Source organism: Pomacea canaliculata, linkage group LG10 (genome assembly GCF_003073045.1).
Source record: "Pomacea canaliculata isolate SZHN2017 linkage group LG10, ASM307304v1, whole genome shotgun sequence".
Taxonomy (NCBI): Eukaryota; Metazoa; Mollusca; class Gastropoda; order Architaenioglossa; family Ampullariidae; genus Pomacea; species Pomacea canaliculata.
In genome coordinates, this window is record NC_037599.1 from 3,431,196 (window position 1) to 3,458,977 (window position 27,782).

The 27,782-nt window shown below is 37.1% G+C and overlaps 4 protein-coding genes across 8 annotated transcripts; 2 read left to right on the forward strand and 2 right to left on the reverse strand.

The window, feature by feature from the left end:
* Positions 1-83: 83 nt before the first annotated feature.
* Positions 84-4,690, reverse strand: LOC112573616 (F-box only protein 4-like). The gene is made up of 6 exons (XM_025254151.1): positions 4,327-4,690; positions 3,438-3,649; positions 2,182-2,405; positions 1,554-1,811; positions 1,178-1,344; positions 84-625 (listed from the first exon to the last, which is right to left on the reverse strand). Exons 1-6 carry the CDS (start codon positions 4,660-4,662, stop codon positions 545-547), a joined length of 1,278 nt encoding a protein of 425 aa, XP_025109936.1. The 5' UTR covers positions 4,663-4,690; the 3' UTR covers positions 84-544.
* Positions 4,691-4,840: 150 nt separating this feature from the next.
* On the forward strand, positions 4,841-6,848 carry LOC112573617 (60S ribosomal protein L37-like). Its single transcript, XM_025254152.1, has 4 exons — positions 4,841-4,966; positions 5,213-5,348; positions 5,839-5,923; positions 6,733-6,848. The coding sequence occupies exons 1-4, from the start codon at positions 4,964-4,966 to the stop codon at positions 6,812-6,814; spliced, it is 306 nt and encodes a 101-aa protein (XP_025109937.1). The 5' UTR covers positions 4,841-4,963; the 3' UTR covers positions 6,815-6,848.
* A 3,903-nt stretch (positions 6,849-10,751) lies between these two features.
* On the forward strand, positions 10,752-20,703 carry LOC112573483 (calcium and integrin-binding protein 1-like). 4 transcript variants are annotated; one of them, XM_025253910.1, is made up of 7 exons: positions 10,752-11,118; positions 11,620-11,654; positions 12,192-12,282; positions 13,701-13,845; positions 14,199-14,308; positions 14,494-14,582; positions 15,035-15,203. In XM_025253910.1, exons 1-7 carry the CDS (start codon positions 11,068-11,070, stop codon positions 15,054-15,056), a joined length of 543 nt encoding a protein of 180 aa, XP_025109695.1. In that variant the 5' UTR covers positions 10,752-11,067; the 3' UTR covers positions 15,057-15,203. The 4 variants fall into 4 exon arrangements, with proteins under 4 accessions (XP_025109695.1, XP_025109696.1, XP_025109694.1 ...); XM_025253909.1 differs by lacking the exons at positions 11,620-11,654; positions 12,192-12,282; positions 13,701-13,845; ... (1 more) ...; positions 14,494-14,582; positions 15,035-15,203 and adding exons at positions 17,661-17,695; positions 18,177-18,276; positions 18,856-19,000; ... (1 more) ...; positions 19,602-19,690; positions 19,913-20,703 and having other exon boundaries at positions 10,925-11,118; XM_025253908.1 differs by lacking the exons at positions 10,752-11,118; positions 11,620-11,654; positions 12,192-12,282; ... (2 more) ...; positions 14,494-14,582; positions 15,035-15,203 and adding exons at positions 16,380-16,498; positions 17,661-17,695; positions 18,177-18,276; ... (2 more) ...; positions 19,602-19,690; positions 19,913-20,703.
* Positions 20,704-21,122: 419 nt separating this feature from the next.
* Positions 21,123-26,460, reverse strand: LOC112573482 (UPF0573 protein C2orf70 homolog A-like). Of its 2 annotated transcripts, XM_025253906.1 has the most exons (6): positions 26,274-26,460; positions 25,223-25,496; positions 24,667-24,779; positions 24,338-24,396; positions 23,342-23,390; positions 21,319-22,301 (listed from the first exon to the last, which is right to left on the reverse strand). In XM_025253906.1, the coding sequence occupies exons 1-6, from the start codon at positions 26,342-26,344 to the stop codon at positions 22,154-22,156; spliced, it is 714 nt and encodes a 237-aa protein (XP_025109691.1). In that variant the 5' UTR covers positions 26,345-26,460; the 3' UTR covers positions 21,319-22,153. The 2 variants fall into 2 exon arrangements, with proteins under 2 accessions (XP_025109692.1, XP_025109691.1); XM_025253907.1 differs by lacking the exons at positions 23,342-23,390; positions 24,338-24,396 and having other exon boundaries at positions 21,123-22,301.
* Between the last annotated feature and the right edge of the window lie 1,322 nt (positions 26,461-27,782).

The following is a 27,782-nucleotide window of genomic DNA, read 5'->3' on the forward strand; positions in this document are numbered from 1 at the left end:
TTAACTGCTAGAACGAGGCTCCATACCAGTAAGCTTCCGGTTTATTCGCATTTCAGATCAACTACTAAAACGAGGCATTAAACGACATAGCTTCTTGTTTATTCACATTCTTTGTTACGGCTTACCGAGACTAACAGTGGATCACTTCGCAAGAGGCCAAGAGTGAGTCTCAGCGTACAGACATCAGTCCATCAATACACGTCCATGGTCAAATCTTTACATTTAAATCATAATATCTTGCATTTCTTCATTATCACGTCTGTAAAGTTTTCAAGTCCTCAAGAAAGAAATGTTCACTTTTCCATGACTGGAATGCTTATGAAAGTCCTTTGCTTGTCCCACAATAATGTCTTTCAACACAGCACCATTTAATTATTATCCTATCATCTTTTATCACAGTTTAAGACAAGGCAATCTGATTTTAACTTTGCAGTTATTACACTGTCATGATATGTTCCCGCAGACTTGCAGTCCATGTATTTACATCCCTGTAATTGTGAAGATAAAGGAGTGCACAAAACATTCAATTTTTGAACACCAGGCTTCACTTTTGTTGTGTCATTTCAATCATCCAGACTATTCCAGTGTCCACACTTCGCAAGTTCTCAGTCACACAGTCAATGACCTGAAAATGCATGACATAACATATTAACTTCATATTATTAATGATTTTTGTAACAATAGTTCATGACAAAATACATCCTCTCCCCCAAAACCCCAACTTTTGGAACAGAGAGAGCGTTTGAGTAAACTGAATAAGTTGCTAGCAATGTCTAACCTTTACGTGACTTTTCAGATTCAAATTTGTTCATATTTGAACTGCTTGGTTAATTACCTCAAGTAAAATTTGATAAATACTGATCTCATATTTTTTGCATTACTGATTCCCCTCATTGAAAGGATAACTGTCCACAATATATTTTCTCTCACACACACACACTAACACATACATATTTGTATATTTGCATCACCCTGCTACCCCTAATTCTGCTTGTCAATGTCCCTCCCATTTTTGCTGACTTCTCCTTTTGGCATGCAAGTGTACTACATAGAAATTACTGTAGCTGTGTCAAGTGACCTTATGATGAACATTATTAATAAGTAAATATAAGTGTGTAAGCACACATATGTGCACACCCAGATACATACATATGCAAGTTTAATAGCTACAACGCACCATCCATGGCCTTGTGAAAGAAGATAGTTCTAGTGCCAGCATAACATCCACTGCAGGAATTCTGGATGAGTTTGCAGTGGGAACACAAGAAAGCACAAGCACTGGTACTCTGGGAGAGGCCCACCGCTCTTGTACCATAGCTCTCAGTTCAGCCTTACCAGCAGACACTGCAAGGAGAATATCTGTTACAAAAAAATTCCACACTTCCCAAACTACAAGTCATGTCAGGTTTTTATTTCCCTCAGATTCATAACATGCATCAAGTTCATGCTATGCTCAGCTGAATAAATTTGTTGTCTAAAAACTCTGTGTAGAAGATAGAATAAAAGGGAAATAAAAAATCAGAATTATTTTATAGCACAAAGAGTCACCTTACCTGCCTCCAAAGATTCTGAGGCATCTACAACAAAGACGAAAGCATCAAGTGTATGACAAAGCTGCTGGAGGGCTGGCTGAAGTTCATAGGTCACCGCATCACTTGCTTCAGCACCTTGCTGCTGGCTCAGCATGCGGTTTCGAGCAAGTCGGTTCTGTTGGTGTTGGTTTTCCCGCTCATGTTTTGAGGCAGAGTACAAAACAGATAGGTGAAATTGATGGCCATCTGATAACTTCAGGGTCATACCAGCTCCAACACCTGACCCAAAAGAAAATAAATTCTGCGATGAAATCAAGCAAAATGCATTTCCTCTACAAAGAGACCTTGCGTGCAAAAGGGACTGAGGAGAATGTGTGTGTACGTGTGTGGGAGAGGTGTGTATGGTACAGGGGTGGGGGTGTGTTATTTTCAGTCACTGGTGTATTGACTGATCTCTCATTGTGAGACTTAAAATGGAGATTTGGTTGCATGTTAATAAACAGAACTAAATCAAGATCTAAGTTTCAACAAATGATACATTGTATCTAATTTCATACAAACTAAATGGTTTCCGACATTCTGTTAAAGAAGCTTCACATTTGCAAGAAACAGGCAGCATGCAGAAAGTTTTTTGCAACATAAAACTAACCCTCAAACTGTCCAGGAAACATGGCAATGCGTGTAAAGTTGTCATTGTTTTCATACAGCATCTTGCGAACAATGCCACTTGTGCTCGTTTCCAGGCCTGGTCCAAACATGGCAGCTTTAGGAACTTTCTTAGGCAGTAAGTATTTAAGGACTGTGGACACCTGATGAAAAGTGGAGTTAGTTCCCCTCTGGCTCTTTATTACATCAGGAGAGCAACGCAGATAACTGAACACACAGAAGAAAGAATCACTTGATGCACTTTTATAGCAAATAAAAAAAATTTCTGTTTACATTAATATTATTGAATAATAATTGTATGCTGCTCCACATGGTACATTTCTACACTCTCTTTTCAGTAGTTATGGAAACAAAATTTGCTACACTACTGAATACATTAACTGCATCAAATATAATGGAAGAAATTTATGATAAGCAGTTTGTATTTTAGACCACCTCTCATGGTCTTATCTGAAGTGCAGTTGTGGTAAAACTTAATTTATGCATCCTGAGATGTAAATTAATAATAATAATAATAACAGGATTTGCTTTATCTCATTTCCCTGCATGGGAGGTGAGCTTGATGTGCTTCACTAGACCAAGAGGCAGTGAGGAAAGAGGCTGTGTGATGTGGACATCACAATCAAGTATAAAGCACAACATACACCGACACATGCTGGTTTGCAATACAAGAACATGAAGGAATGCAGAGATAGGAAAGTGAGGGAGAAAGGACAGCAGGATAGACAAGTTATTGTAGGTATTTCTGAAAGAGATATGTTTCAAGTCTCGATCAGAAGGCAGGAGCTGACTCCACTGTGTGGACAGATGGAGGCAGCCCATTCCAAATACTGGGGCCGGAGAAGGAGAAAGAGCGATGGCTGAATATTCCCAGTCTGATACGTGGAACAGAGAGGAAACTGGCATGGGCCGAGCAAACTGACCTGCAAGGTTGGTATGGCAGCAAGCTCAGTCAGAGTGGGGCAAGGGCATAAACAACATGACAAAAATCTTGAATTCAATGCAGGAGATTATGCAGAAACGGTGTGGCATGGTCAGCCTTCTGCTTACAGACTACAATGTGGACCTCATTGTTGTAAGCAAATTAAATCAACCTAAACCCAAAATGCAGCCTGGAAAGTGATTTTCTTGGCACAAAATATTTATAAATAATACCAGAGATTATGCTAGCTATTAAGGAACAATTGCTCTTCAAGTTTGAGCAATTGTCCTCTTACTTTTAATAAAAGGGCAGCTCACATTTCTTTATAAGTCCACTCAGAGGAAGCCTCTTGGTAAACCTCAGGGTTGGTGCAATGCGTCACTTGCGACCAGGTGTGCTTATCTACCTCAAGTCGGTGACGCCACAAAGATTCATCCCAAAGCATCTGGTTCCAGCTTTTACAAACGCCACATGCCAAACACAGGCTGTGGGCATCAAGGAAGGAAAAAATGTGAAGTTTTACATTTATCTGCACAAGACACAAGAAGTAAACAAACCATATTCATTAGTTGGCAAAACAAGCCCAGAGAACCAGATGGGACTAAAACCAGGTCAGTCCAAAACAGTCCTAACAGGACAAATTATGGTGACTGGAGAAATTAATATTTTTGTTTTAGCATTCAAAGTAATGACTATCTAAAATATGTATGTTTATATTATGTTACAGGAAATACCATTCATTACAGAAATATTTCCGTGATCACCTACATCAGCTATTATATTTTGCAGAAGGGATTACTGTTACTGCCACTATATGTTAAAATCAGAACTTTCAACACCAAAGTCAAATTTGAAAAAATGATAAAATTTTCATACAAATCACATTACTGAATTTGTGGATGGCTGTCTAGCAAACGGTACTGAACATGTTTGAATATTAGCAATGCTCAATTTATTACAATTTTATCTATTTTCTCTTTTCTATACATCTCTTTCTGACTCGATCGATTGAAAAGAGCAGCATAGGTCAGAATTCATAAATAAGTTCAAACTAAGGAAGCCTGGTGCCGTCGATTACATTGCCAGATACAGGACTCACGGCGTGTGCATTAGGTCATATATATTGATCACAGATGATTACACCTGCTCTGAGTGCACCTTATACGCACTTTTCATATACTTTAATGTTTTTGTCACTGTACTTACAGGCAAACAGTCGAACATTGCGGCCTGATCCACTTCTGTTCCCCTGAGATTAAACTGTACTGTATCATCACGTAGGTACAGAGCTTTCAGTCGGTCAGTTAGGCTCCGATCATCTTTTCTTTTCAACTTATTTGTTATGTACTGCTGGAGACCTCCGGACACAACCTGCGACTCACTCGTCCTGCTGTACATTTTGTATTGTGAAAGAAGATCTCTCACTGATGATAAAATATTGTGTAGATCACGATCTATATACTTTTCATCAACGTCATTGAGAAACGACTTTTTACAATACGGCTGATGATCAGCCCCGGTGTAAAAAGCTACCTGCGTCATGACAATTCAATGGCACAAGTTTCTGGGAATAATATATAGTGAAGTCCAGTTCAGGTAGGCAGAAAACTATCAACGTTTTGAACTGTTGAGAATTGTGAAGGTGATATCTCAAAAACGCCTTCATATACATGTTTATTTTGGAGTGGGTGTGTCACGTTTATAGTGGATTTGCCTCCGTAGCGTACTCCACGTGGAACCGGAAGTTGACTGTTGCTACAACTCAGTGTGCATGTGAAGCAGAGGTTTCCGGTTTGATCCAAAACGAGTCTTCCTGTCCTTTTCAACATCCGGCTGGATCACAATGGTACGTTGGAATATTTCATGTCTTAAAATCTTTGCTAATCTTGTCTTTCTGTGTGCTGTTAGTACTAAAAATTAAAATGTATGTTTAAACACCGATTCTCAGGGATTGCAATTGATATATTTTTGAAAAGGATGGAGGCTGACAGCTATTATTCGAATTTGTTTATATCGGCTACCGCTTTCGTGTGTTCCTCTTGACGCTAGAAAACGTGCTGTAGTCCTGAAGTATATTCTTATTATTTTACAGACGAAGGGTACATCCAGTTTCGGAAAGCGGCATAACAAGACACACACTCACTGCCGTCGGTGTGGACGTCGTTCTTTCCATATTCAAAAGAAAACATGCTCTTCTTGCGGCTACCCCAGCCCCAAGAAAAGGAAGTGTAAGTTTGCCTTTGTGTTTATTATTAATTAATAACATTTGTTTTAATGTATGCTTGTGTTCACATGAGAAACAAATAATGATCGCAATAAGTAGGTTGATAAAAATGATCATTTTAAAAGCACTATTTAGACTACTCCACATTCCAGCTAAAAGGCAGCAGTAATATCGGTGATCTATTGATAAGTAAAAGTTGATCCCAACCTCTGTTATTGTTAGATAGTGCGGGAATTTGTTGGAATATGTGTGCTTAAGGGTCTAGTCTGATTCAGAGAAGTCAGCATAGGTACCTAACCTATTTTCTGTACACGGAAGAATGTGACAGTTGAACTGTGCAGACGCATTTACATTTTGTTACTATTTGCTTGACAGTTATAAGCTAGGATTTTTTAAAAAAACGACACACAGTGTCGTACCTTTGGCAAGTATGGTGCCCTGCACCTTAAAGATTTATAATTAAAAAACCTAATCAAGAAGGTTTAAATTTGCAGTTAACTGGAGTGAGAAAGCCAAAAGGCGAAGGACGACTGCCACTGGTAGGATGAGATACCTCAAGAAAGTGTTCCGTCGATTTAGGTAAGTCCACTCACTTCAGTCCATCACACCAACTGCTGACATACGTATTGCACATTTTGTGCTGTTTTTCTGCCAGAAGAAAGGAGTCCATGTCTTTTTGTGTTTGTCTTTTGATAAAGCCTGTTGCTGGCACCAACCTGTTGGTAGGTTTGAATAGGCAATATATACACCTGCATGGGTATTGATATATTTTGGCACATACCATAATAGGGGAGCTAAGTGGGGTCTTCAAAAACATCTTTACACATAGTTTCATTAATCATTCACAGAATTCCATTACAGAGTTGCATGCTGATCAATTCTTGGCTAAGGCTGTGTAACAGTATCACTTGTACATGGCAAACTTGCATGGCGGTATAATCTTCTACCATCTGTCTTGACAGAAAGACATTTTAAGAAAGGAGCTTTTCCCCTCGTTATCATTCTTTGGCATCATAAGGCAGAATATTTTTGCCATTTGTTTTGTGTCCTGTGCACCCTCTTACCACAACTAAACAGTGAAGGCCCTTGTGCTGTAGAATGTTTTGTCAGATTTATTTTTTACAGCATACCAAATGACTCAAGTATTATATCTTGGAATCTTCTATTTAAGAAGAATGAGTAGTCTGCTGATACTGCCAGAGCTTTGTAAGCCAATAGCTAGATAAAGCTGTTTTTAGTGTATCAAATGACGCCATGTTCTTGACGATGTGCATTGTTTCTTAAACATTTCAGTTCATTGTAGGTTTGCTTTTCCTTCAGCATACCTATCAGTCTTTAGTGTGTATATAATTTACCTCAACTAAACTATAATTTGAACTGTTTTCCAGAAATGGATTCCGTGAGGGCACAACACCTAAGCCCAGAGGCAAAATTGCTGCCCCAGCTTCATCGGCTGTAGCTGCCAAATAGTTTTTATGAATAAAACTTTCTCTGGTGTTACAAAGAGGCTTCTGTGTTAGTTATTTTGAATGCACACTTTCAGGGGGAGAATGCATTTTTATACAGATGTTACTCAAATCCTTATAAAAACAAAACTAGCATTAAGAAAATCCCAATATGTTGGGCAAAATAATAGACTGGGTTATAGTGATTAGTAGAGGTGACTAATCCAACTAGTAGCAAATTCTTATGGAGACCGGCAAGAATGAAGTTGCGGCCAATGGCAAACTGGACATCAACATAAATGGGGCTCGGCTCAGAGCTAAACAATACTTGACCATCCTCTCCAAAGATGACATATCCCCAACAGTGGTTAGGCTGGATGGTCTAGTGCAGCCCCATGTCATAACTCTAAAGTACAATCTACACCTCGTTTAGCATCGCTTCTGCTCGCCGATCCAGGCATCAAAGAACAAGTGCTTGAGATGGCTGCTCCAAATCTTATACAGATAAAACTAATGACTGTATGAAGCACAAGTCACTCTTAGGACACCACTAACCTCTACTTGGAACAATGAAGCGATGTAAGCTGGTCTGGTTAGACCATGTGACGGCATGACACTTTGTCATGGACTATCCAAGACACCTTGTATGTCCGCGGTGGCCAGAGTAAGAACTGTGGCTCATAAACGTGAAGTGGGCTGTGCAGGACCTGCTCATTGTCGCCAAGATAGTCACAGCGCGGACGTCTGCTGCCGTGTTTATCAGTTGTTTTTTTGGTATAACATGCTGCACAGTAATGGGTTTACTGAAGTTAATAAGCAGTTGGGTTTCATGGTTTGGGTTGCCTGTGTGTATTTAATGGTCGAGCGCAGGGATGGGAGTTCTCCGTCCGGGGGACGGATTTCCGTCCTGAGAAAAAATCTCAGGACGGAACTGGGACGGAAAGTAAAATTCAAAATTTTCACTGATTACGAAGGACCAGGGACTATGAATAAAAAAGCGAAAATTTCTCGTGTCGTGAACGATACCATACGCTAGTGGTAATAGGCAGAGGCGGCGTTAGGACCACGCGGGGCCTGGGGCCGACCATCCGCGCGGGGCCGGGGTAATGGAGTACGTGTATCAATATATTGATATGATGCCGGAAGCACTGATTTATATACAGTTAGATAGGCTGGATTAATTTCGCGAAATAACGCATGAATTTAGTGTTTTAATTGTTTGTAACCTTTCCCACCGTCTGTGACAGTACCGGTTTTTTCTTAAAGCGAAATAATATGGTGACGACAACTTAATAAACTGCTTGTTATTATTGTCGGGCTTAACGTGAGACATGGGTTCAATAATTTGCTTCATTAGAACTTAGAAGCGTTTTCTGATCATCAATTTTTTTGTCACAACTTGTTTAACACAGCTAGCAATAAGTCAGAAAGATGACCTCGGGTAAGGTGACCAGACGTTTCGGGAGCGAAAGCGGGACGCGTGCCGATGAGTCTGTCGTCACCGACAAAGAACGCCGATAAATAGGGGGAGGGGGGTACTTTCCTTTGACTTTACCGAGTAGTGATGCTTTCAACGGCAGATCTGTCCACGCCACTACAGTATTCCATTTAAAATAGAAAACCGGTGTTTAAAATTTAAATTAAAATATTCCTGCCTTATCTCCCGCTCAGCCAACTTTGCGGACGTGCAGGTGAGGCGCTGTGTAAATTATCGTGCCAATAATGGTCCGGCACCTTCGTCATCTTGCGGGGCTGTTGCTCCCAAACCTTATTTCATAGACCGTGAATCTCCTTGTAAAGTTTCAGTCATTGCAAGATTGTGTCATACATTTTTTCACAAGGATTTCTTGAATTTTTGCTGTCAAAGTTGCACTTCACAATTAAAAGTCCTTTCAGTGTTTCCACCTTTAACTGTCTTTTCACTGGCGATGTTCGTATCGTCCCCAACATAAGTTTAGTCACTGATCCGTACTCAAAGAAAAACGATTACTGGAAGCGAATAAAATGCCGGGCAGCGGGAACCTTTAATATTATGGATGACATTGTTGAAAAAGACAGAACCAACCTTACACCTAAAAATGTTGAAGCCATTGGGTTTATTAAGTATGATTTAAGGGCCAGAGGACTGAGAGCCATACAGATGGTCCCCGGTGATCAAATGATAAAAAATGTGATTTCTGCACATGCATCATATACAGTGCATTTGGAAAGAGAGGCTCATCTGGCTAAAACAAAACAGGACACTGTTTGGCAGAATGCTGTCCAAAAAAGGAAGTTGGAGGACTGCATCAGCTTCCAGCCTACTAAGAAGCAGCAGTTACCTCATCCAGCAACTGAGCCATCAACACAGACAGCTAAGAGACCAACAGAAACCACACAGCCTGCCAACATAGTAACTGGACAAATTGACATTTTGACAAATACCCCCGAAAAGCCTGCTCCCAGAATGTCAGGGAGACCAATGCAAACATCAATCACTGGATTTTAAAAAAAATAAGAAGTGTTAGGTTTTGGTGGGTATTGGATTTTTTACTTGTTTTTATTTGCCTTATCAAAATTAAATGTTGATAAGACAAAAGAGATAGGCATTGAGTTTAGGAAAATAAAATTTTGTTTTATTGTGTACCTGTTGAGACAGTTAACTCCTTTAGGTACGTAGGCTCTGTTTTTGATAGCAGGCTAAAATGGGATGTAAACATGATCAGCATGTGTACCTTCAATAGCTGAATAGTTTTTCAGACAGCACAGCAACATTGAGCTGTTTTTATCAGTCATTTATTGAAAGTCTTTCACTTTTTTCCTTCATATGCTGGTTTTACAGTTTTCTGTCCATGATATGAACAGTTTGAACCATACTGTCCATATTTTTCTAAGATAATTGGTGTTAAGCACAGAAATTTGGATTCCTTTTTATGATCAGCAAATTGTCACAAAAGTTTACAGCATTTTGTCCATACCAGAACATATCCTAGCAGGAGAATTTGTTATATTGAGTTCAGGCAGGCAAACATACTATGCCTATATGCAAAAGCAATAGGGACTTGAAATGGTTTACAACCTCTGCAGTCCACATGCTCAACCATAGATTATAGATTAATTGTCAGTTGTATGTGTGCATGGGTGTGTGATATAGGTGTACCTTAAGAATGTTTTATATATAACAATGCACGTTCTTATAATGCACCACTCGCCTAATATTGTAACTAGCAGTTTTTTTTAAACTTTTGTAACAAAACACACTTCCCAAGTTATAATTGCCCATTAGGGTTAATCAAGTTGGACATTTGTCATTGTTAACTACTAAAGACATTGTATGACATATGTGTGTTATGTATGTGAAAAACGTGAAATGCGTATGCAACCATGTGTCATATAACGTTATATGCATATGCTCTAGTACTACATGGCTCTTGAAAAATCTTCAGTCCCAGGAAAATTTCTGGCTCCCACCCATGTTAATGGTCGAGCGTCTGTTATCCGGGGTTACAATTCCTATACATAGGACGAGAAAAAAAAAAACACAAAGACGTTCAACTAAACATCTCGACCAATTAATGTCCTGTCGCGTAGAAAGGATAAAGGCCATCACTAACAGCTGTTGCTGAAAGATTTTTTTTTAATCTGTCATCCAGGTGTATTTTTATGCAAAACGGCAATTGAAAGAGCGCAAAACTAACACTTTTTTTAGTTTGTTTCACGATTCAAAGGTGGTTCTATGTTGATCTTTACAAAGTTGTGTTCCAGTAGCTGTTAATGTCGAATGCTTGTAAGCGCGAGTTCATTCATGAGCTTCTATTTTACTGCCGACTGGTGGATTTAGACCAGACCTGGGCAAACGCCGGCCCGCCTCCTGTCTCTGACCGGCCCGCCCGCTGGCCGCCCACCAGTAAATATACTATATATACAGTATTGGTAAAACTGAGTTAACTATATTAGTCCGGCCCTCTAGAACCATCCCAGTTTCTCATCCGGCCCTCTAGAACCATTCCAGTTTCTCATCCGGCCCCTTGGGAAAATTAATTGCCCACCCCTGATTTAGACGGTAAGCATGTTGCCAACCAAATCATCGGGTAAATGTCTAAAGCTGGAGCACACCTTGTTATTCAGTCGACACTAACACGTCCAAAGGTGATTAGACCGCCTGTAGCCACAGGGTTGACGTGTGGCGGTGAGGATATCTCTTATCGTCTATCTTAAACTGAGGGACGCAAGTGAAAAAACTTGTGGCCAGTCATTTGATGTCAGCGTTAGATAAACCTCATCGTTTACCGTCTCAAGATGGGGCTGTCACATAGCGCATTTTCGATGCAGGAACTCAACGACTATGAGGTAAAAACGAAGAAGAGGTAATCAAACTTGGGGATGCTTTTGTCTCTTATTGCAGTGCATCACCTCTCTCTCTCTCTGTGCACATCGACTAGATCGTATCTATATGTGTGGGTCTGTGTGTTGTTGGTGGTATATATATGTATGGATGTGTGTACTGTGTATATATATACACACACAGAGAAAGAGAACTGCTGTTTGGAACTTTGCAACAATTCATGTAATAGCGGCCTTAATAAAATACGAGTTATATGAGAGGTATTTCTGGCTAAACATGTTGAACCAACAAAATCATAAATCCACACAATCTGTATCACAGATGGGACTTCTTGGTGTCAAAAGAACAGATCAGATTTGTAGAAATATAGAAATGTTTGTTTTCTGGAGGACTGGCTAGTAGTGCCTGATAATCAGCATGTAATCCAAATGCTGCCTTCGGAATGGTTTTATGTATTAACTGCATGATGTGTAAGAATTTCCATAACATGTGAAATCTGTTGACAGACCTTGACATACCTGACAAAAAAGGAAATATTACAGTGAGTACTTTTTTCTCTCTCTTAGATGTGCATATATTTCTTGCAGTATTCACCAGTAAGGTATTCTGTAGTGACAAAACTGATGGGCATTAAGCAGACAAATCTTAGTTTAAGTAGCATTTATTTGTGGCAATTTATTAATGACTTAGTAGTTTAGTTCCATCACTGTTTACAACACTGAAATGCGAATAAGAGGCAAATTTAATTGAACATTTATATTACACAGCATCACAGCCTATAGTAGGCTGCACTTTCTGCACTAACCAACCAATGATAAGAATAGACAAAATAAAATAAAAAAAACCTAGCTAACAATGATCTGCTATAATACCCAAAACACTTCACCACTAAGACATTATAATCACCAGACTTAAAAATAATGAGCAAGAAATAATAATAACAATAAAAAATTAGCATGCAAGAATATTTAACTAATTAAAACTAATATGTATCATCCATATCATAGACTAAACCCATTCACTTCAATATGAAAAATCAGAAGAAACAGTTTAAGTGAACTTCATTCATTTATTTCAGTGTGCATGAAAGGTTTTCAAATTTGAATCCATCAGCGGTTAAGCAAAATAAAAATGCCAAACTCCCATTTGAAACCGTGTCAGAACTGAAGGTATGTGGGTAAGAAGACTTTTTAATAGATTAGCATATAGCACATGCATTACCACCTTGTAAACAAGTTCTAGTTTTTTTCCGTATGCCCATCTTTTTATTACACTTGGAGAGTTGTTCTGGACTTGAATTCACTGGTCTCTTGAAGTGCCTCCACATCCCCATACAGTTTGCTCGATAGGGAAACTGGTCTTGGATATATCTTAAACAGACATTGGAGGCTTTTGCAGGATGTGTTCTGTTGTCCACAGTGGCATGAGGGATGGCACAAGCTGGAGTTTTGTGTTCAGATGATGATTTAATTTGTTGTGCCCAGTTCTGAGCCTACATTTGTCACTTGTTGTCGGGACAGCTGATGTTAACTATCAGGTGGTTCTGATAGTCTATAGCAGGGGTGGGCAAATAGCGGCCCGCGGGCCGCATGCGGCCCGCCAAGTGGTTCTCTGCGGCCCGCAGAAGCCCTTTGGCAACACATAAAAAATATTACCGAAAACAAGTTACGCTTAGTCCCTTCCCATGCCTGCTGCGTACGTAATGGCCAGCCTTGATGCACCTGATGAATTACAACTTGAACTGATACACCTTCAATCAGATCATGCATTGAAGGAAAGGTTTTATTCCCTGTCACTGGTTGAGTTTTATAAGTTGCCTCTCCAACAAATCATTTCCTTGTTTAAGAGTATTTGCTGCCCAGCTATTTTCAATATTTGGTTCAAGTTACATCTGTGAGCAAAGTTTTTCCTGCATGAATATAAACAAGTCAAAGAACAGGTCATTGCTTTCAGATGCAAACTTGCAGTCAGTTATGAGAGTATCTACCAGTAATTTTGAGCCAAATTTTAAAAGAATTGTTCAGCAAAATTGTATTCAAAAACATTTTTCTCATTAAATTGTGTGTGCTTAATTGTTCATTCTGGTTTTATATTTATTCCTACAGTGTTACATATTTCATGTGCTCATTATTAAATAAATGCGTTTGTTTACAATTTGGCGATTTTACGTCGTTTTTGTATTCAATTACAAGGTGCGGCCCTCGGACTAGTCATGACCCAGCAATGCGGCCCTCGCAACAAAAAAGTTTGCCCACCCCTGGTCTATAGAGATCAGATTCTCTGCCTTCATCATGCACATTTAGATGTGAAGCATATTGCACTGGCAAGTTAAAACCAGCAGCAACACTTGATAACAAGTGTGTCATATTCTTCAAATAAGTGTTTTCCAAATTTTTTAGATTGTCACCATGCATATCAATAAATAAATTGGACATGTTTAGATAGATACATAGTTGACAATAAAATCACATTCGAACAAGTTTGCAGAGAAATCATCGAAATAGAGTCCATTATCCACAGTCACCAAAATAACTATTTTATTGTCTGACCCAAAATTTTGTAAAAATGAAAAAAATTTGTTTTGCAGCTAAATCCATTCAATGACCAGATCATGAAAGTGTTTTCTGTGAGTGGTGATGGCATTACTTTTGAAGACTTTCTGGACATGATGTCAGTCTTTAGTGACAGAGCTCCTCAGTCAGTTAAAGCAGAATATGCATTCAGAATTTATGGTTAGTGGACAAAAATCAGTTTAATATTTGATATGAAGATTAATATTTGATATCATTTGAATTGCTAAAATATATTAACAGGCAACAATTCACATGGTAGTGGAAATATTCTTGATCAGATAAAACATTTATATCAGATAAAGAGATTAGATTGAAATAAATACTTGGTGCACAAAAGAAAATTAGGAAATATTTCAACATTTTGTGTAATCTGCTTGTTTGCTTTGATAAAACTAATGGAATGATTAATCAAACAGTTTATTTATATGCATCAGTATATTACAGTATTATTAAGAAATTCCATCCTTTGAGTTGCTTATTGATGAGATATTGATTTTTGAATTTGGTGCTAGACTTTGACGAGGATGATATGATTTCACAAAATGATCTGAAGATGGTGATACAGAGACTTGCAGGAAAGAACTCCTTTAGTGAGGAGCAGATGCAACATATGATTGACAATGTGAGTTCATTTACTAATACCTCTAGGTGTTGTAGAAATGTGCTTATGTGTATGCATGTGTTGCAGCTGGTTTATAAGAGAAAGGCTGTTATTCTTTTACTGTGTAAAAGCATTGAAATATTACAGGGAATGACCTTGTCATACAATAATGCCACCTTACATATTTTTTGCAATTTTTTGGACAGATTTTGAAAGAGGCAGATCTAGATGGTGATAAAAAGCTGTCATTTGCAGAGTTTGAGCATGCTATCTTCAAGGCTCCAGACTTTGTTAAGTGAGTCGTCCTTTAGGCAGTGTAATTTATTTCCAAAAATTTCAGTGTTATTGCCACATTTAAAAAAATAATACTTGGACTGTTGAGTAGTCATTTCATCTTCAAACTGACACAACAGCCTGAATCATGCACGAACTTTACATGTCCATAGTATGAACCATATAGAGATCATCTACTTAAACTTTAGATGCCTTCAATTTCTTGGCACAGTTCTTACTGCTGAAAAGAGCACTTGTTAAACAAACAATTAACTCGCTTTGCCTATCCAACTTCTGCACACCAGATAACTGAGCTCACACTATTTCTTGCTGTTGGAGTTGAGAAAAATAGAAAGACAATAGTGAATGAAAGGCCTCCCTCTATCCATCCAATTCAGAATGGCAGAATGCATGCCTGTTCTTCAAATATTTCATCAGCTACACTTGGTGAGCTTTCTCTTCCGTTTGTTTCAGTTCATTTAGGATCCAACTGTAAGAAGGAGTTGTCAGCAACAGAGGGAAAAGGAATCTACAATCCTGACTAACAGCTGTAAATTAAGTTTCTGCGATTATGCAGAATAAGGTGTTCATGCTCCTTTGTTTTCCTGTTTTGGCATCCTTTGCTTTGTATACCTCAAGACCCTACCTTATGAAGACTGCTCTTTTCATTGAATCAAATTAGCATAACATATTATTACTCAAAATCTAAAAAGAGTTATATGTTGTATCATTGAAATAATCTGGAAATGGGATACAAGCTATATTCTGCATGTTATTGTTTCAAAGTAACCTATTTTTATGACAAATTTTGTATCATAGCTGGGATATGAAAACCAGCAGAAAAGGAAGAGATTTGATGCTGTTAACTTCATAGTATTCGGTTCTCAAGAACTTTACTGCAAGAAATACTCATGTGCCTCAATAATAAAAAAAATTGTCCTTTTTTTTTAAATGGTGTGTTTGCAATATATATTTTGAGACTGTAACATGAAATCCATGTTTAAAGATAGTTACATTTATTATTACTGCACGGATATTTGCACGCTTACCATGCAGCTCTGACCTAGACTTATGAATAGGGGAATTTCAAACAGTCGATCGTCTAAAAGGCTTTAATGAGTGGCGACATGTCGATTGCACACTGATACAGACAAGAAAATCTGCAGCAGCTTCCTCTGGTCTTGTTTTGATATTTGTTCTAAAACTCCAGTTATCACAACTTCTAGCACCTAGCCGGACTATTCACCCTATTCACAGCGCCCCGCATTTTCCTCAAATAGCAATAAATAAGCCTAGGGTTAGTGCTTAAATTTTCAGTTAAGAAAATAGAGCGAGACTCAGTCGGCGGGGTAAAGCAGCACAGCAGAGGGATTGATTAGAAACATATGAGACTGGATGCATGATAAAAGGGATTTTGTGCACAGAACAATTAACAGAATGCGGCCAAATACTGAGCCTTGGGGGACCCCACAAAAATGGGGAGCAGGTCGAGATGTTTGACCGTCGACGAACACAATTAATCTAGGTCCTGTCAGTTAGATAGGTGTTCATGACTTGGCAAATGCAATAAATCTGAAAGAACTTCAAAGTGGAGAAAAAAAAAAAAACCAAGTAAGGATTCATGCATGACATAAATTAATTGGTGAATGTTATAACTGGTTCACTTTTTATATGGTAGGGGTTACAGCATTTGTGTTTTGCCTAGGGCGCAGCATAGTCTAGCATCGACCGTGTTCGCATAGAGAGATAAATCGTAGTAAGTCAGAACAAACGAACAGGTAGGTGTGGCTCAACACGAGCGGAGGTAACTCCGTGCATCTTACGACCTGCGGCCAATCATTTGATGTTTCCGCGCTGGAGAGCTTCTACTTCCTTGACAGACTCGCGATGGGGTCGTCACAGAGTGTATTTTCGGAGCAGGAACTCGACGATTATCAGGTAAAAACTGAGATAGAACGGCAAACTAAAATGGAGATACTTTTTATTTCTTGCGCCTCTCGACCTCTCTCAAAGACTTTAGGGCTTATCCTGTCTTTTTCGCTCGTTCCGTATCACACCCTATCACCCAACGGTATGTGAATCAGTCCGACTTTTCTTGACACTTGTATTTCTTTCGAGACAGTCAGTTTTAGTGATACGTATCTCACAGTGAAAGTAATCATCAAAAACAATAGAGCTAGACTTGTTGAAATAGTCTTTTTTTAATTAATTGAAACTGTTCAATGAGAGTTATGCTTAGGTCGTAGATATGTTTGTGCTTATTATTATATGTTAGAAAAGTTCTTTCCAAGCACTTGTGTAGAATTCTATGCTTGCATATAAAGAATCCTTATTAATCTTTATCACGGAAGGAATCTTTAAATCCTTAGAAAGAATTTTCATTGAGGATGCATGAATCAATTTAATGTTTCGATGTAAATAGGATCACTTGGGAAATTCTGGATATTAGGCATACTGTACTATAACTCAGTGGTTCTCAAAGTATTTCCGAATGCGGACCACTTTCCTAAAGTAAAAAAATACGGCGGACCACCAAGGCCTAAAATCACTCTGTATTGTGAATTTCACATTTAAATTGCCGCATTTGTTTCATTACAGTTCAAAACTAAATATACTTTTGTGACAGTAGTATAGTAATAAGTTTACATAAAATTACAAATAAAATAAAAATAAGGAAGTGCAGTGCATTACTAAGGGTAACAGTTGATGTGGTTAAGTGATACAATGCTGGCTTTGTGACATTAAGATTTAGTTATTAAGTGAGCATTTTATGCAAACAAGCAGTTGGGCATCGATATCCATACAGGACTAATAAGCGTATCTGGCAATTTAAACATCACTTTGCTGACATATGTTGACTGTCAGCCATGGACCACCTGACTTATGCGTGCGGCCCACAAGTGGGAACCACTGTATAACTAAAGGACTGCCAAGTAACTTAAGTAGAAGTGTATATATATATTATAATTCCCAATCACAACTGCACTGTAGCAAATAAAGACGAATAGAGCCAAATGTGTTTTAGATATAAACATACAATGAGAGTGTATTACTGGTGCTTGAAATTTATCCATAAACCATGAAAATAATTTGTTGGCAGACCTTGACATACCTGACAAAGAAGGAAATATTACAGTAAGTGTTTTTTTTTTTTAATCTCAGAAATACATGTTAGGATCATATCTCTTAGAAACCAGGCAGGTACCTTTTGTGATATGGGACAGTAAATTAACATTTTTATTAGCACTTTATAAGTAACTATAATTATCAATAGGTTAAAAATAGCAACGAAGTAATTATTCAAGAAATATGTTGTAAATGAAAAAAAAGTGTATCTTTCGTTTGTATTCAAGAATTTTTAAGCACATGGGTTTGAAACGTAGAGATACCACTTGTTTTGTCTTTTTAATTTGAAGGAATTAATTTCCAAAATCTGAAAATCTAAAAACTCCTTCCATTTAAGAAACAAGCCTTCAACCAAAATTAATATTTGCAATGAACAAAACCATCTACAAATTTAAATTTGTTGATGAAAAAATTTAAAAAAGACTAGATCATTAAGATAATGTAACAAACCAGAAAAACAGGTAAAGTGAATTTTATTTATTTGTTTCAGTGTTCATAAAAGGTTTTCAAACTTGAACTCATCAGAGGTTAAACGAGATAAAAATGCCAAACTCCGGTTTGAAATCATTTCACAGCTGCCAGAACTGAAGGTATGAGGGTATGAAGACCTTTGAATAGATAAGCAGAGCCATTGTTTTGCAGCATTGTTAGAGAGAAGTTCCAACCATTTTTATTTTGGATCGCATTTCTCTGTGATTTTTGTTTATGAACAGTTTAAAAAAACTGGTACACTTATTTATGTTCTAATTCTGATAGCTACAGCACCGCTTCAGTAATAGCAAAAATCAGAAGAGGTAGAATGCAGGTTGTCTTGCCAATGGCACACATGCTACACAGGTTACAACCTCTGAAATACTACAGTAGTTTGACCAAAGAAAAAAAAAATTATAGGCATTTGATATAATAAATGGATGAGGTTGAAAGCCTTTTGTTATTCAGAAAGGGAAGATCTTAATCTTTCTGAAAAATTATGAAATACGAGATCTCAGTGTCATACTGGTCTATGAAAACTAGGTTTATGTGTGAACGTTACATACTGAAATTGAGTTATATTTGCTTGAGTTTGTATATTTGAGTTCTAAAATAAATTTCATCATTTATAACCATTTTAAACATTTAGTACTTTATTGCCTGATTAAAAACCCTGAAAAGCTTCGTTTATTTTGCAGGTAAATCCATTTAAGGACCAGATCATGAAAGTATTTTCATCAAGTGGTGACGGCATTACTTTTGAAGACTTTCTAGACATGATGTCAGTTTTTAGCGACAGTGCCCCAAAACCAGTCAAGGTGGAATATGCTTTCAGAATCTATGGTAGGTAGGAGGAGGAGATTTAATGAATCAGTGGAATAAATTCAGGAAGCATTTTGATTGTATCGTTATGTAATTAGTGTCAGTTTGAAAGACATTTCATATTGTATTTGATTTACACAAAACTGATGATGGTGATTTCTGATTTTAATGCTAGACTTTGATGGGGATGACATGATTTCAAGCAGTGACCTAAAGACAGTGATCACGAGACTTACAGGAGAAAACTCACTGAATGATGAGGAGATGCAGCAATTGATTGACAGTGTGAGTTCTTTCACTAGGACCTCTAAGTGTACTCATAAAGATGAATTTTGGAATGAAAATGAAGTAGAAGGCAGAGGCAGTTTATGTATCTGTGTATTGTAATTTGCTGAACTAAAGCTATTGTGTTATTAATATTATACACTCATATTGATTGCAGACTCTAGAATTTGGTCATAATAGTTTTCCTTAGAGAATGAGTGAAATATTTTGTTTGGAGAACTTTTATGAATATTCCTTATGTGTTATTCTTCATGAGTTAATGGTGAAATGTTGCAAGGAATATAATTAGCATGCAGTTATGTTGCTTTAAGCAATTTTATAATTTCTTGTTTGGCAGATTTTGAAAGAGGCAGATTTGGACGATGACGCAATGCTGTCATTTGCAGAATTTGAGCATGTCATCTCCAAGGCCCCAGACTTTGCTAAGTGAGTTCATTACATACAGTGTTGGAAAACCCCAGTATTTTCTTTCTTTAAATAATATAGAGGTTCCATACTTAAGCTGTTGTCATTTTATCGCTGGCTGTTCCTAGTTATTGGAATAATAAACATTAATCGAAGAGACTCAGCATAGAAGATGGCCACTACAACAGATTAGAGAGTATTTTTATAATCACTGGGTGAACTGTTTTCTTCTATTTGTTTCAGCTCATTCAGGATCCGATTGTAGGCAACAACTAGGTAAAGAGGAATCAACATTCCTGACAATCAGCTGTGAAGTTTCTTTGCTCCTGGTTGATATAGAGACTTCATTGTTCCTTTGATTTCTTGCCATCAACAACAAACCTTTTGGAAAACCTTTTTTTTTTTTTGCGGTGAATTAAATTGATGTAAGTACATTGATCAGGAATTTTCCCCAGAAGGGTTTCTTCTGTTTTAGAGGTCGTTGTAAGATGCAAGAAGACTTGCCTTAATCAGGAATGTGTTCATTTTTTGATAAGGTTCTAGTTACCAATTTAAAGAAATCTGTGCATATGTCACAAGTTCTTCGTGGTGTCCATCAGTGTCTGGAACTGTAGAATCATAATGGTAACTTTGCAGTATTTGAGAAATGTTGTGCCTTGTAAAAGTCTCCTTTATTTACAAGAAATATATTGAACTTTTAATATTTTTTGAGATTGTTTTGAAAATGACATTTATGTCTAAGTATTTTTACAATTTTTATGATTTTGGCAGTGCCATAAATTTAATAAGAAAATCTGAAAATTATGTTTCTGGGAGTACAATGGATCTATAGTAGTTATATAACTGATGCTTGACTGTGAATATGAATGTTAATTGTTCACCTGTTACACCAGTGAATTTTTCTCTACTTTGATTCCTTAGAGAAAACATGGAAATCTCGTAATTTATACATGGTGTGTGCACATTTGGTGCGTATGTGTGAGAGAGAAAATGCATATACAGTTTACATTGATTCAGTAAACAGTAGGAACTAATTTTTTGTTAGTCCTATGTGGTGTGTGTGTGTGTGTGCAGGGTGTGTAAGAGAAAAAATGCATGACGTATAGTTAAAAATATGGTAGTACCTAATTTCTCGTTAGTCTTGTTAGTGTGGTCACCAAATATAGTATTTATAAAGGGCATGAATTTTGCATGAATTTTGGATACGTTTGTAGAAGCTTTAAGATCTTAAAATGTTTAAAGTTTAAGGCATGTTTAAGTTCTATTAAAACTTTTAAACATTTTTCTGTTGATGCAGACACATATGATCTACAAAAGCCTATAGTTGTAAAATAAAACACCTAGTACCTTTACAAATGCTAGCGATCTAAGCAGACAGCTATAAATGAAACTGTAAAACATGCCACACTGTAACACAGTTTCTAGAAGTTTTATGAAAAGCAGGAATGGAATGTTTGTAAAGAGATGGTATTTATATTTGATACTGGTGAATAATTGTAATTAAGTCACAATAAACAATGACACGAGAGGCATATTTGTCAAACAATCAGAAAACTGTAAGTCTATATAAAACACTGAAAGATCTGAATCCCTTCCTCCATCATCATAACATATTCTAAACTTAAAATAACAATGGCATAAAAATGACAGTTACTTTTGTGCTTTATTAAAAGAAATCTCTAAACACAGTGTAACCCAATAAGGATGTGACATGATTATTAGTTGATTGCCCCTTTTTTTTTGTTGCTGTTTCCTAGCAAAGTAAGTTACAAAATAGGAGGACAACTTTTCATCAGTTACTTTTTAAAACTATCAAACTTTCCTGTTTTTTTAAAATAATTTTTATGATGTGTTTAATGTGACTAATCGTTATTATACCTGGAAAAAACTTAGTAAAGTTAAATCATATTTTATTTAAAACGTTACATAAATACCTATGCCCGTCTTTTGTTCACAAAAAGGATGGAAAGATCGACATGGTCAGTAGTAGAACTGGATGGACCCCTTGTATTAAAATGTAGTTTAGACTGGGTTGTAAATAACATTTGAAAAATGTTTAGATCATTTATGATGACACAGGCACTTTCAAGTGAGCTGATCACAAAATTGCATGGAGCTATAAATTCTAAAAGAATTTTAAGTCACAGAATATATAGGCTTAATAAATTATGTCCCTTTATCTGCCTCAGTGTGCATCTTTATTAAATACTTGCATTTCTCTTACATGCACTATTGCCTGTTTTTGGAATGATTGAATTAAGAAAGGATGCAAGCAATATTAAACAAAACTCAAAGCCAGTCAACAAAGTCCAGTAAAACTGAAGGCATTATTCAGCACACAAGTAGATGGGTTTTTAGGTTTGCATAATTTTCTTCTAACCATTCCCCAAGTAGAAAGACTAATCAGTTTAAAATACTTCATAGGTCTTCACTCTTTGAAAAGAGTCCTTTTGAAAAAAAATAATCAAGAATCAGAAGCCAAAGTCACCGTTTCTCAAAGTATGCATCTCTCATGGCTCTATCTCGGATACTGGGATGTGGGAATAACTGTGAAATGGGACGCTTGCCTCTAGTTATGTGATCAAGGTGAGGCAGGTTGATTCCATCTGTGTACTTGGTGGACATAATGATGCTGTCGAAATAAAAATTTGATATTATTAGCAAACTTAAAACCACATCTTTGATGTCTGCTGTCTATATTGAACAGTGAAAATGAAGACCGAAAAAAACAACAAGTTAATTCACTTCAGTAAATGTAACTTGCGCATGGCAATATCTCTGACTATGATCAAGATTAATGATCATAAACTTACTACAAATCATTCATTAGGAAAATGATGGTTATGACTTAAAGACATAGCCATAGTTTGAATGAAGTGGAAATTATGAAAGCCTTCACACTAAAATATAATGTGGGTGTGTGCATGTGTAAGGGGCGAATGAATGCATGATGAAAAGTGCATTGAAACAGGTGAAGCTTAAAACTTTAGGATTTTGAAGTAGACATGTTCATTACATATTAAAATTGTTAGTCAATAATGTTCTTCTAAGTGTAAGTAACAACAGTTATGCTGATCTGTAGTTCTATGCCTAGCACAGAAAAAGGGTAGAATAGCTGTGATAACCACCACTTTGCGTTTTCTCCATGGAACTTAAAAAGGGGTAGTAATAATAATAATAACAAAGAAAACAGTGAAGTGTGTGCTTCTGGTCGTGATGGTATCACTGGCAGTAATAATAATCAACACCTACCATCGTTACTCAGTTTTGCTTGATTCCATTTTACAGCTTTATGTTAGTTCATTCTAAAAAAAATTTAATTTCTTTAATTTTTGGCCAGTTAAGTCCAGCTGACAAGGTGGATGAGATGGATTAAAGGCAAATTTTGCTTGCTGTATGCAGTCAAAAGGAATTCTGGCAATACTGATGCCTTTGGATGCCAAAAAATTGTTTAGACTGCTTAAAATTTTTAAAATATCATTTTATAAATCTACAATCTAGTTTGACATAGTATACACAAAAGTTCATTTGCCTATGCTATTTTTGAAAAGAAATTTTCATGCATAAAAATCAAACTAAAAAAAAAACAAACATTTTTAGGATTAGTAAACATTCTTTCAATCAAGATTAGATGCATGAGTTTTTCAGTCTGGTAATAAGCGGAAAACTTACCTTGCTTTTAGCGGAATGCGACATCGGCTTATAGGCAAACCTCGCTTATCTTCAGAGTGCAAATTCACACACACACACACAAAATTGCATCAAATCACTTCAATCAAAATCACACTGCAATGCACAGCAAATGTTAAAATCTTATTTTTCAGTTAGGATTACAATGACAAATGGATGTTGATAAACTTTATATTGTTAGCTTTTATGCCTAATAATTACCTTCAAGACTGTACACAAGTATCAACAATTTGTAAGACCTAGCAGATTCATTGAGACTCATTGTTAAATAGCTACATTATCCATAGATTATGTATTCTTCAGCAGTAATTTGATTGTTATGAATTTTTATTTATCAGATCAAAATTAAATATCAAACTTTGAAAGGAATTCTCCATTTATATTTTCTATTGTATTATAAATACTATAGTATCTTAAGACTTTATTGTCATCATCAGTCAGAAAACAGTAATTCTAAATAAAAAATACATGCAAAAGTCTAAACTAAAATCCAGCAAGCATTTCTATATCAATTGAACCTAATTCAAAAGAAATAACTGTAGATTTCAGGAATGGAATTTAAACAAATAGTTCTTAAGTTCACAATCCAAGAAACTTGAACTGAAAGTTACACAATTTGAAAACATGTAGGAGTTTGCCTCTCTGTGTGGATGGTAGTGTGTGTGTGTGTGAAGACATGATAAAGAAATATTTTTATTGAAAAAAGATATATGAAATATGTAGACTTAAGAAATGGAATGTAGCAAATTTACAAAAAAATCTTGGTTCCATCATTATAAACCAAAACATCTACATATTCACTGTTATTAGTAATATGAATATATATATATGAGACAAATATCTGGTGTCTTCCTTTACAGCTTTGTGGTTGTTGTTTTTTTTTTCAGCCCATCCCTTACCCCATAGAAGAAGGAAAAACTCAAAACAATATCAAAAATCTAAAAACAGAAATGTATGGTGAATGGTAACACTACATACTCCACAGAATATTCCCACTTCCACCATATTCTAATGGAGAGAGTGCAGGAACTTGAACCCTTGGTGTGAAAGCATAACATAAGTTTTAAGGACTTAAACACTATGGTTGTATGGAAAGGCAGCATGGTTTTCTTAAAAAACAGCAATATAGTTTTATTATTTAATTGCCAGCACCATAGTCTCTTAAGTGAACTTAATGGATTATCATACTCTCAAAACAATTTAACATATATTATATAAGATGACAAAAGCAGACAGATTCACACAGCAAGCAGCAAATAATTAAGGCACATCAAGCTTTTAATGCTTCTAACCATGTGATTACTTACAAGACATCTTTTCCCTGGATGTGAGCTTCTGCAGAGAGAGGAATCTTGAAGTAATCCACGCTCTTGAGTGTGCCACTCTTGTCTTTGTAGAATTCTCTATGTTTCTGGGACAGCTGTGAATGTTAAGCACACAGTCTGGTCTCAGTTTTAATAACTAACAGTCCTTACAAAATGGCTAGATCAGTGGTTCTTAACCTTGTTTGAGGTACCGAACCCACAAGTTTCATATGCACATTCACCGAACCCTTCTTTAGTGTCATCACGAATTGTGGGTGTGTCTTGACCTCCATGGCGAAAGCTCCGCCGAACCCCTGAGACCGACTCACTGAACCCCTAGGGTTCGATCGAACCCCGGTTAAGAACCACTGGGCTAGATACTTCACACTAATCTCTAATTATATATTTTAAGTGTTGTTCTTCATGCACTCTCTCTATATATATATGCACACACAAAGAACTGTTTGGGGTATGAGTGGTTGGATTGGTTTAAGAGAGGGAGATATGAGGTATTTATTTTGTGTTTGCTTAGTTCTAAAATAATTTGAAAAATATTCACAGAATGAAGGCTTCGAAGCTGCTCTGTTCGATCATGATCCATGTTGGACAGCTCATACTTAGGAGCTAGAAGCCAGCGGTCATGATTGCGGCTACGGTTGCTGATGACAAGGTCTGGGCTGTGAGTGTAGTATGTTGGGAATGAACCTCCTGGGCTGTAGTTGGTTGCTGATGAATTTAGCACACTGTTTCGATAATCCTGAAAATATTTGGCTGTGGCATTTCCATAGGTCTCTCCATAGTCAAACTTGACAGTTGGACAATATCCCCGATACCTGCGTGGAAGTAAGGTGTTAAGTAAAAAAAAAAAAAAAAAATTAAACCTTTTGTAATGATAGTCTAAACAAATGGCTCTTATATCTTCTACACGTACACAACGTACACATGCCTATAATTGGTTGGTTGATTAACTGCATGATTGCTTGATTGGTTTGAAATGTTCTCAGAGAATGTTTCAGTGTATCAGTGTTGCACACGACAATTACTGTATCGCTGTATTCTTGTCATTCGTTTAATTGCAACAACTTGATTGATAGCTGATAAAGGCAGTTGAGTAGAATAATTTAAAAGGAAACGATCGATGCACCACTAAAACTAGAATCCTTAACATAAATCATTGTCATCGGTTTCGTTTACATTGATGTCTAGGCTTGCATTAATATAAATCAAAGTATGAAGGAAAAAAACTCATAACACAAACAAGATAATACATCTCTTATTATAAGGTGACCAGACGTTTCGGGAGCGAAAGCGGGACACGTGCCGAAGATGGTGTCGTCACCGACAAAAAACGCCGAAAAAAGTAGGGGGGGGGGGGCGTATCAGTGTACGGTATTCAGATTTTTAAAGACAACCGGGACATTTGATGGACTTCTAGAAAGCCAGAAAGCGGGACATTGGGCGTCCCGCCCGATATTCAGGCGGGACACGAGGTCAAAAGCGGGACTGTCCCGCCTAATGCGGGACGTCTGGTCACCTTACTTATTATAATGCGTCGCTGTTGCAAACATACGATAGCTCCACATTTTAATTTACACAAGCATTCTACTTACCCTGGCATGAATCTGGGCGGATAATATGTCGCATTATTGGTTGTTACTAGAGTTCCTGCTGCTCGTGACATTTTTTCCTCCTTCTGCCTTCAAAAATCACACGAAAATTATTTATTTCCAACTGAGAGGAGGACCAAACAGAGCAGTGTCTTGTTGGTAAGGAAGCCACAAGCGTCGTTTCCGGTTACGTAATTAACTTTGACGGCGAGTCAGCGAGAACCAGCTATAGGAATAGATTTTAAGGAATTTCATAATAAAAGGATTAAATTGAGTCATGAAAATTAATTTACATACTGAATAAATGTCACATTTGCAATTTTTAAAATGATTTTTAACAAATGGGCTCCTTTAAAAAAACCGTTACCAAGGGCTCTCCAGTTATCTCCCTTGGACTTTAGCACTCGTTCATCATCACAACCGCGGAGCTTGTTTACTGAATGAATTTACTGAATGGAGGTCCGCGATCATAGCTCTTATCCGCGGTTTAGTCGTTGTGTTGTGTGGTGGTAATGCCTTCCCGTAAACTGACAGTGTGGAACAGAAGAAACGGCTTTGTATGTTTTGACGATAAATAATTACAATTAAGTAACATCCGTCTTTTCATCAGAAGTAGACAGTCGGATGCACGAATCTATGTATGATCGCAATTTTACTGTTGAATCATTCTAAAGAAGTCCCAACAAACACGCAAGATTCGTCCAAGCTTGGACCAAGCTAAAAACATTGTCCCAAGCTTGGCCCAGGCTTGGCCGAATCTTGCGTGTTTGTTGGGGCATTATTACAAACCAAGTTATAATGGTTTAAAGAAGTGACACCGAGCGAGAATTCGGACCAATATACTCCGAATGACTATATAGTCCTGGCTGTTACAACGACCACAGTACGCCTTCAAGCTTGTTCTCAGTATCGGCATTTGACGAGTGCATGATTTTCTCATAATTTTGTTTGTTTTACACCTTCATGGTGCCAGAAATGCAGCTATTGCCTCGAACTCAGCAAACGTTTTATACCAACACATATACTGTTCCGATAAACATTACATCCATTAAAAAAATATCCATGATGAAGTTTGGAAACAACACTATAATCGCCTTCTTCCAATGTCCATGCGACAAGATGCTGCCTGCTGAACGGACCTAAAGTTTGTTTCTTCTAAGAAAACAGTTTGCTGGACTCATAATTTATGACCAATTTTATGAGCTGAAGTGAATGGTTTAATGTTCAAATTGGCAGCCATATTTAAAAATCGAAAACCTAACGCGCTATAAAATGGCAAACAAGAGTCAAGCAGGTTTGCCAAACTGAGAAAAGTTTTCAGTAAAGGTCACACGACAAAGAAGAAAAACAGGGGTGTTTTGAAATAATTTAATGTTTCGTGTGTGTCAGTAGAGTTGCCGCCACTCGACTATAGTTTCCTCCATTTCCATGGGATTTCTTTTGTCTCTGTCATCGGTACAGTCTCAAATGACGACGCTGTCCGAGTTTACCCTACCGAGTTAGAGGTACTCC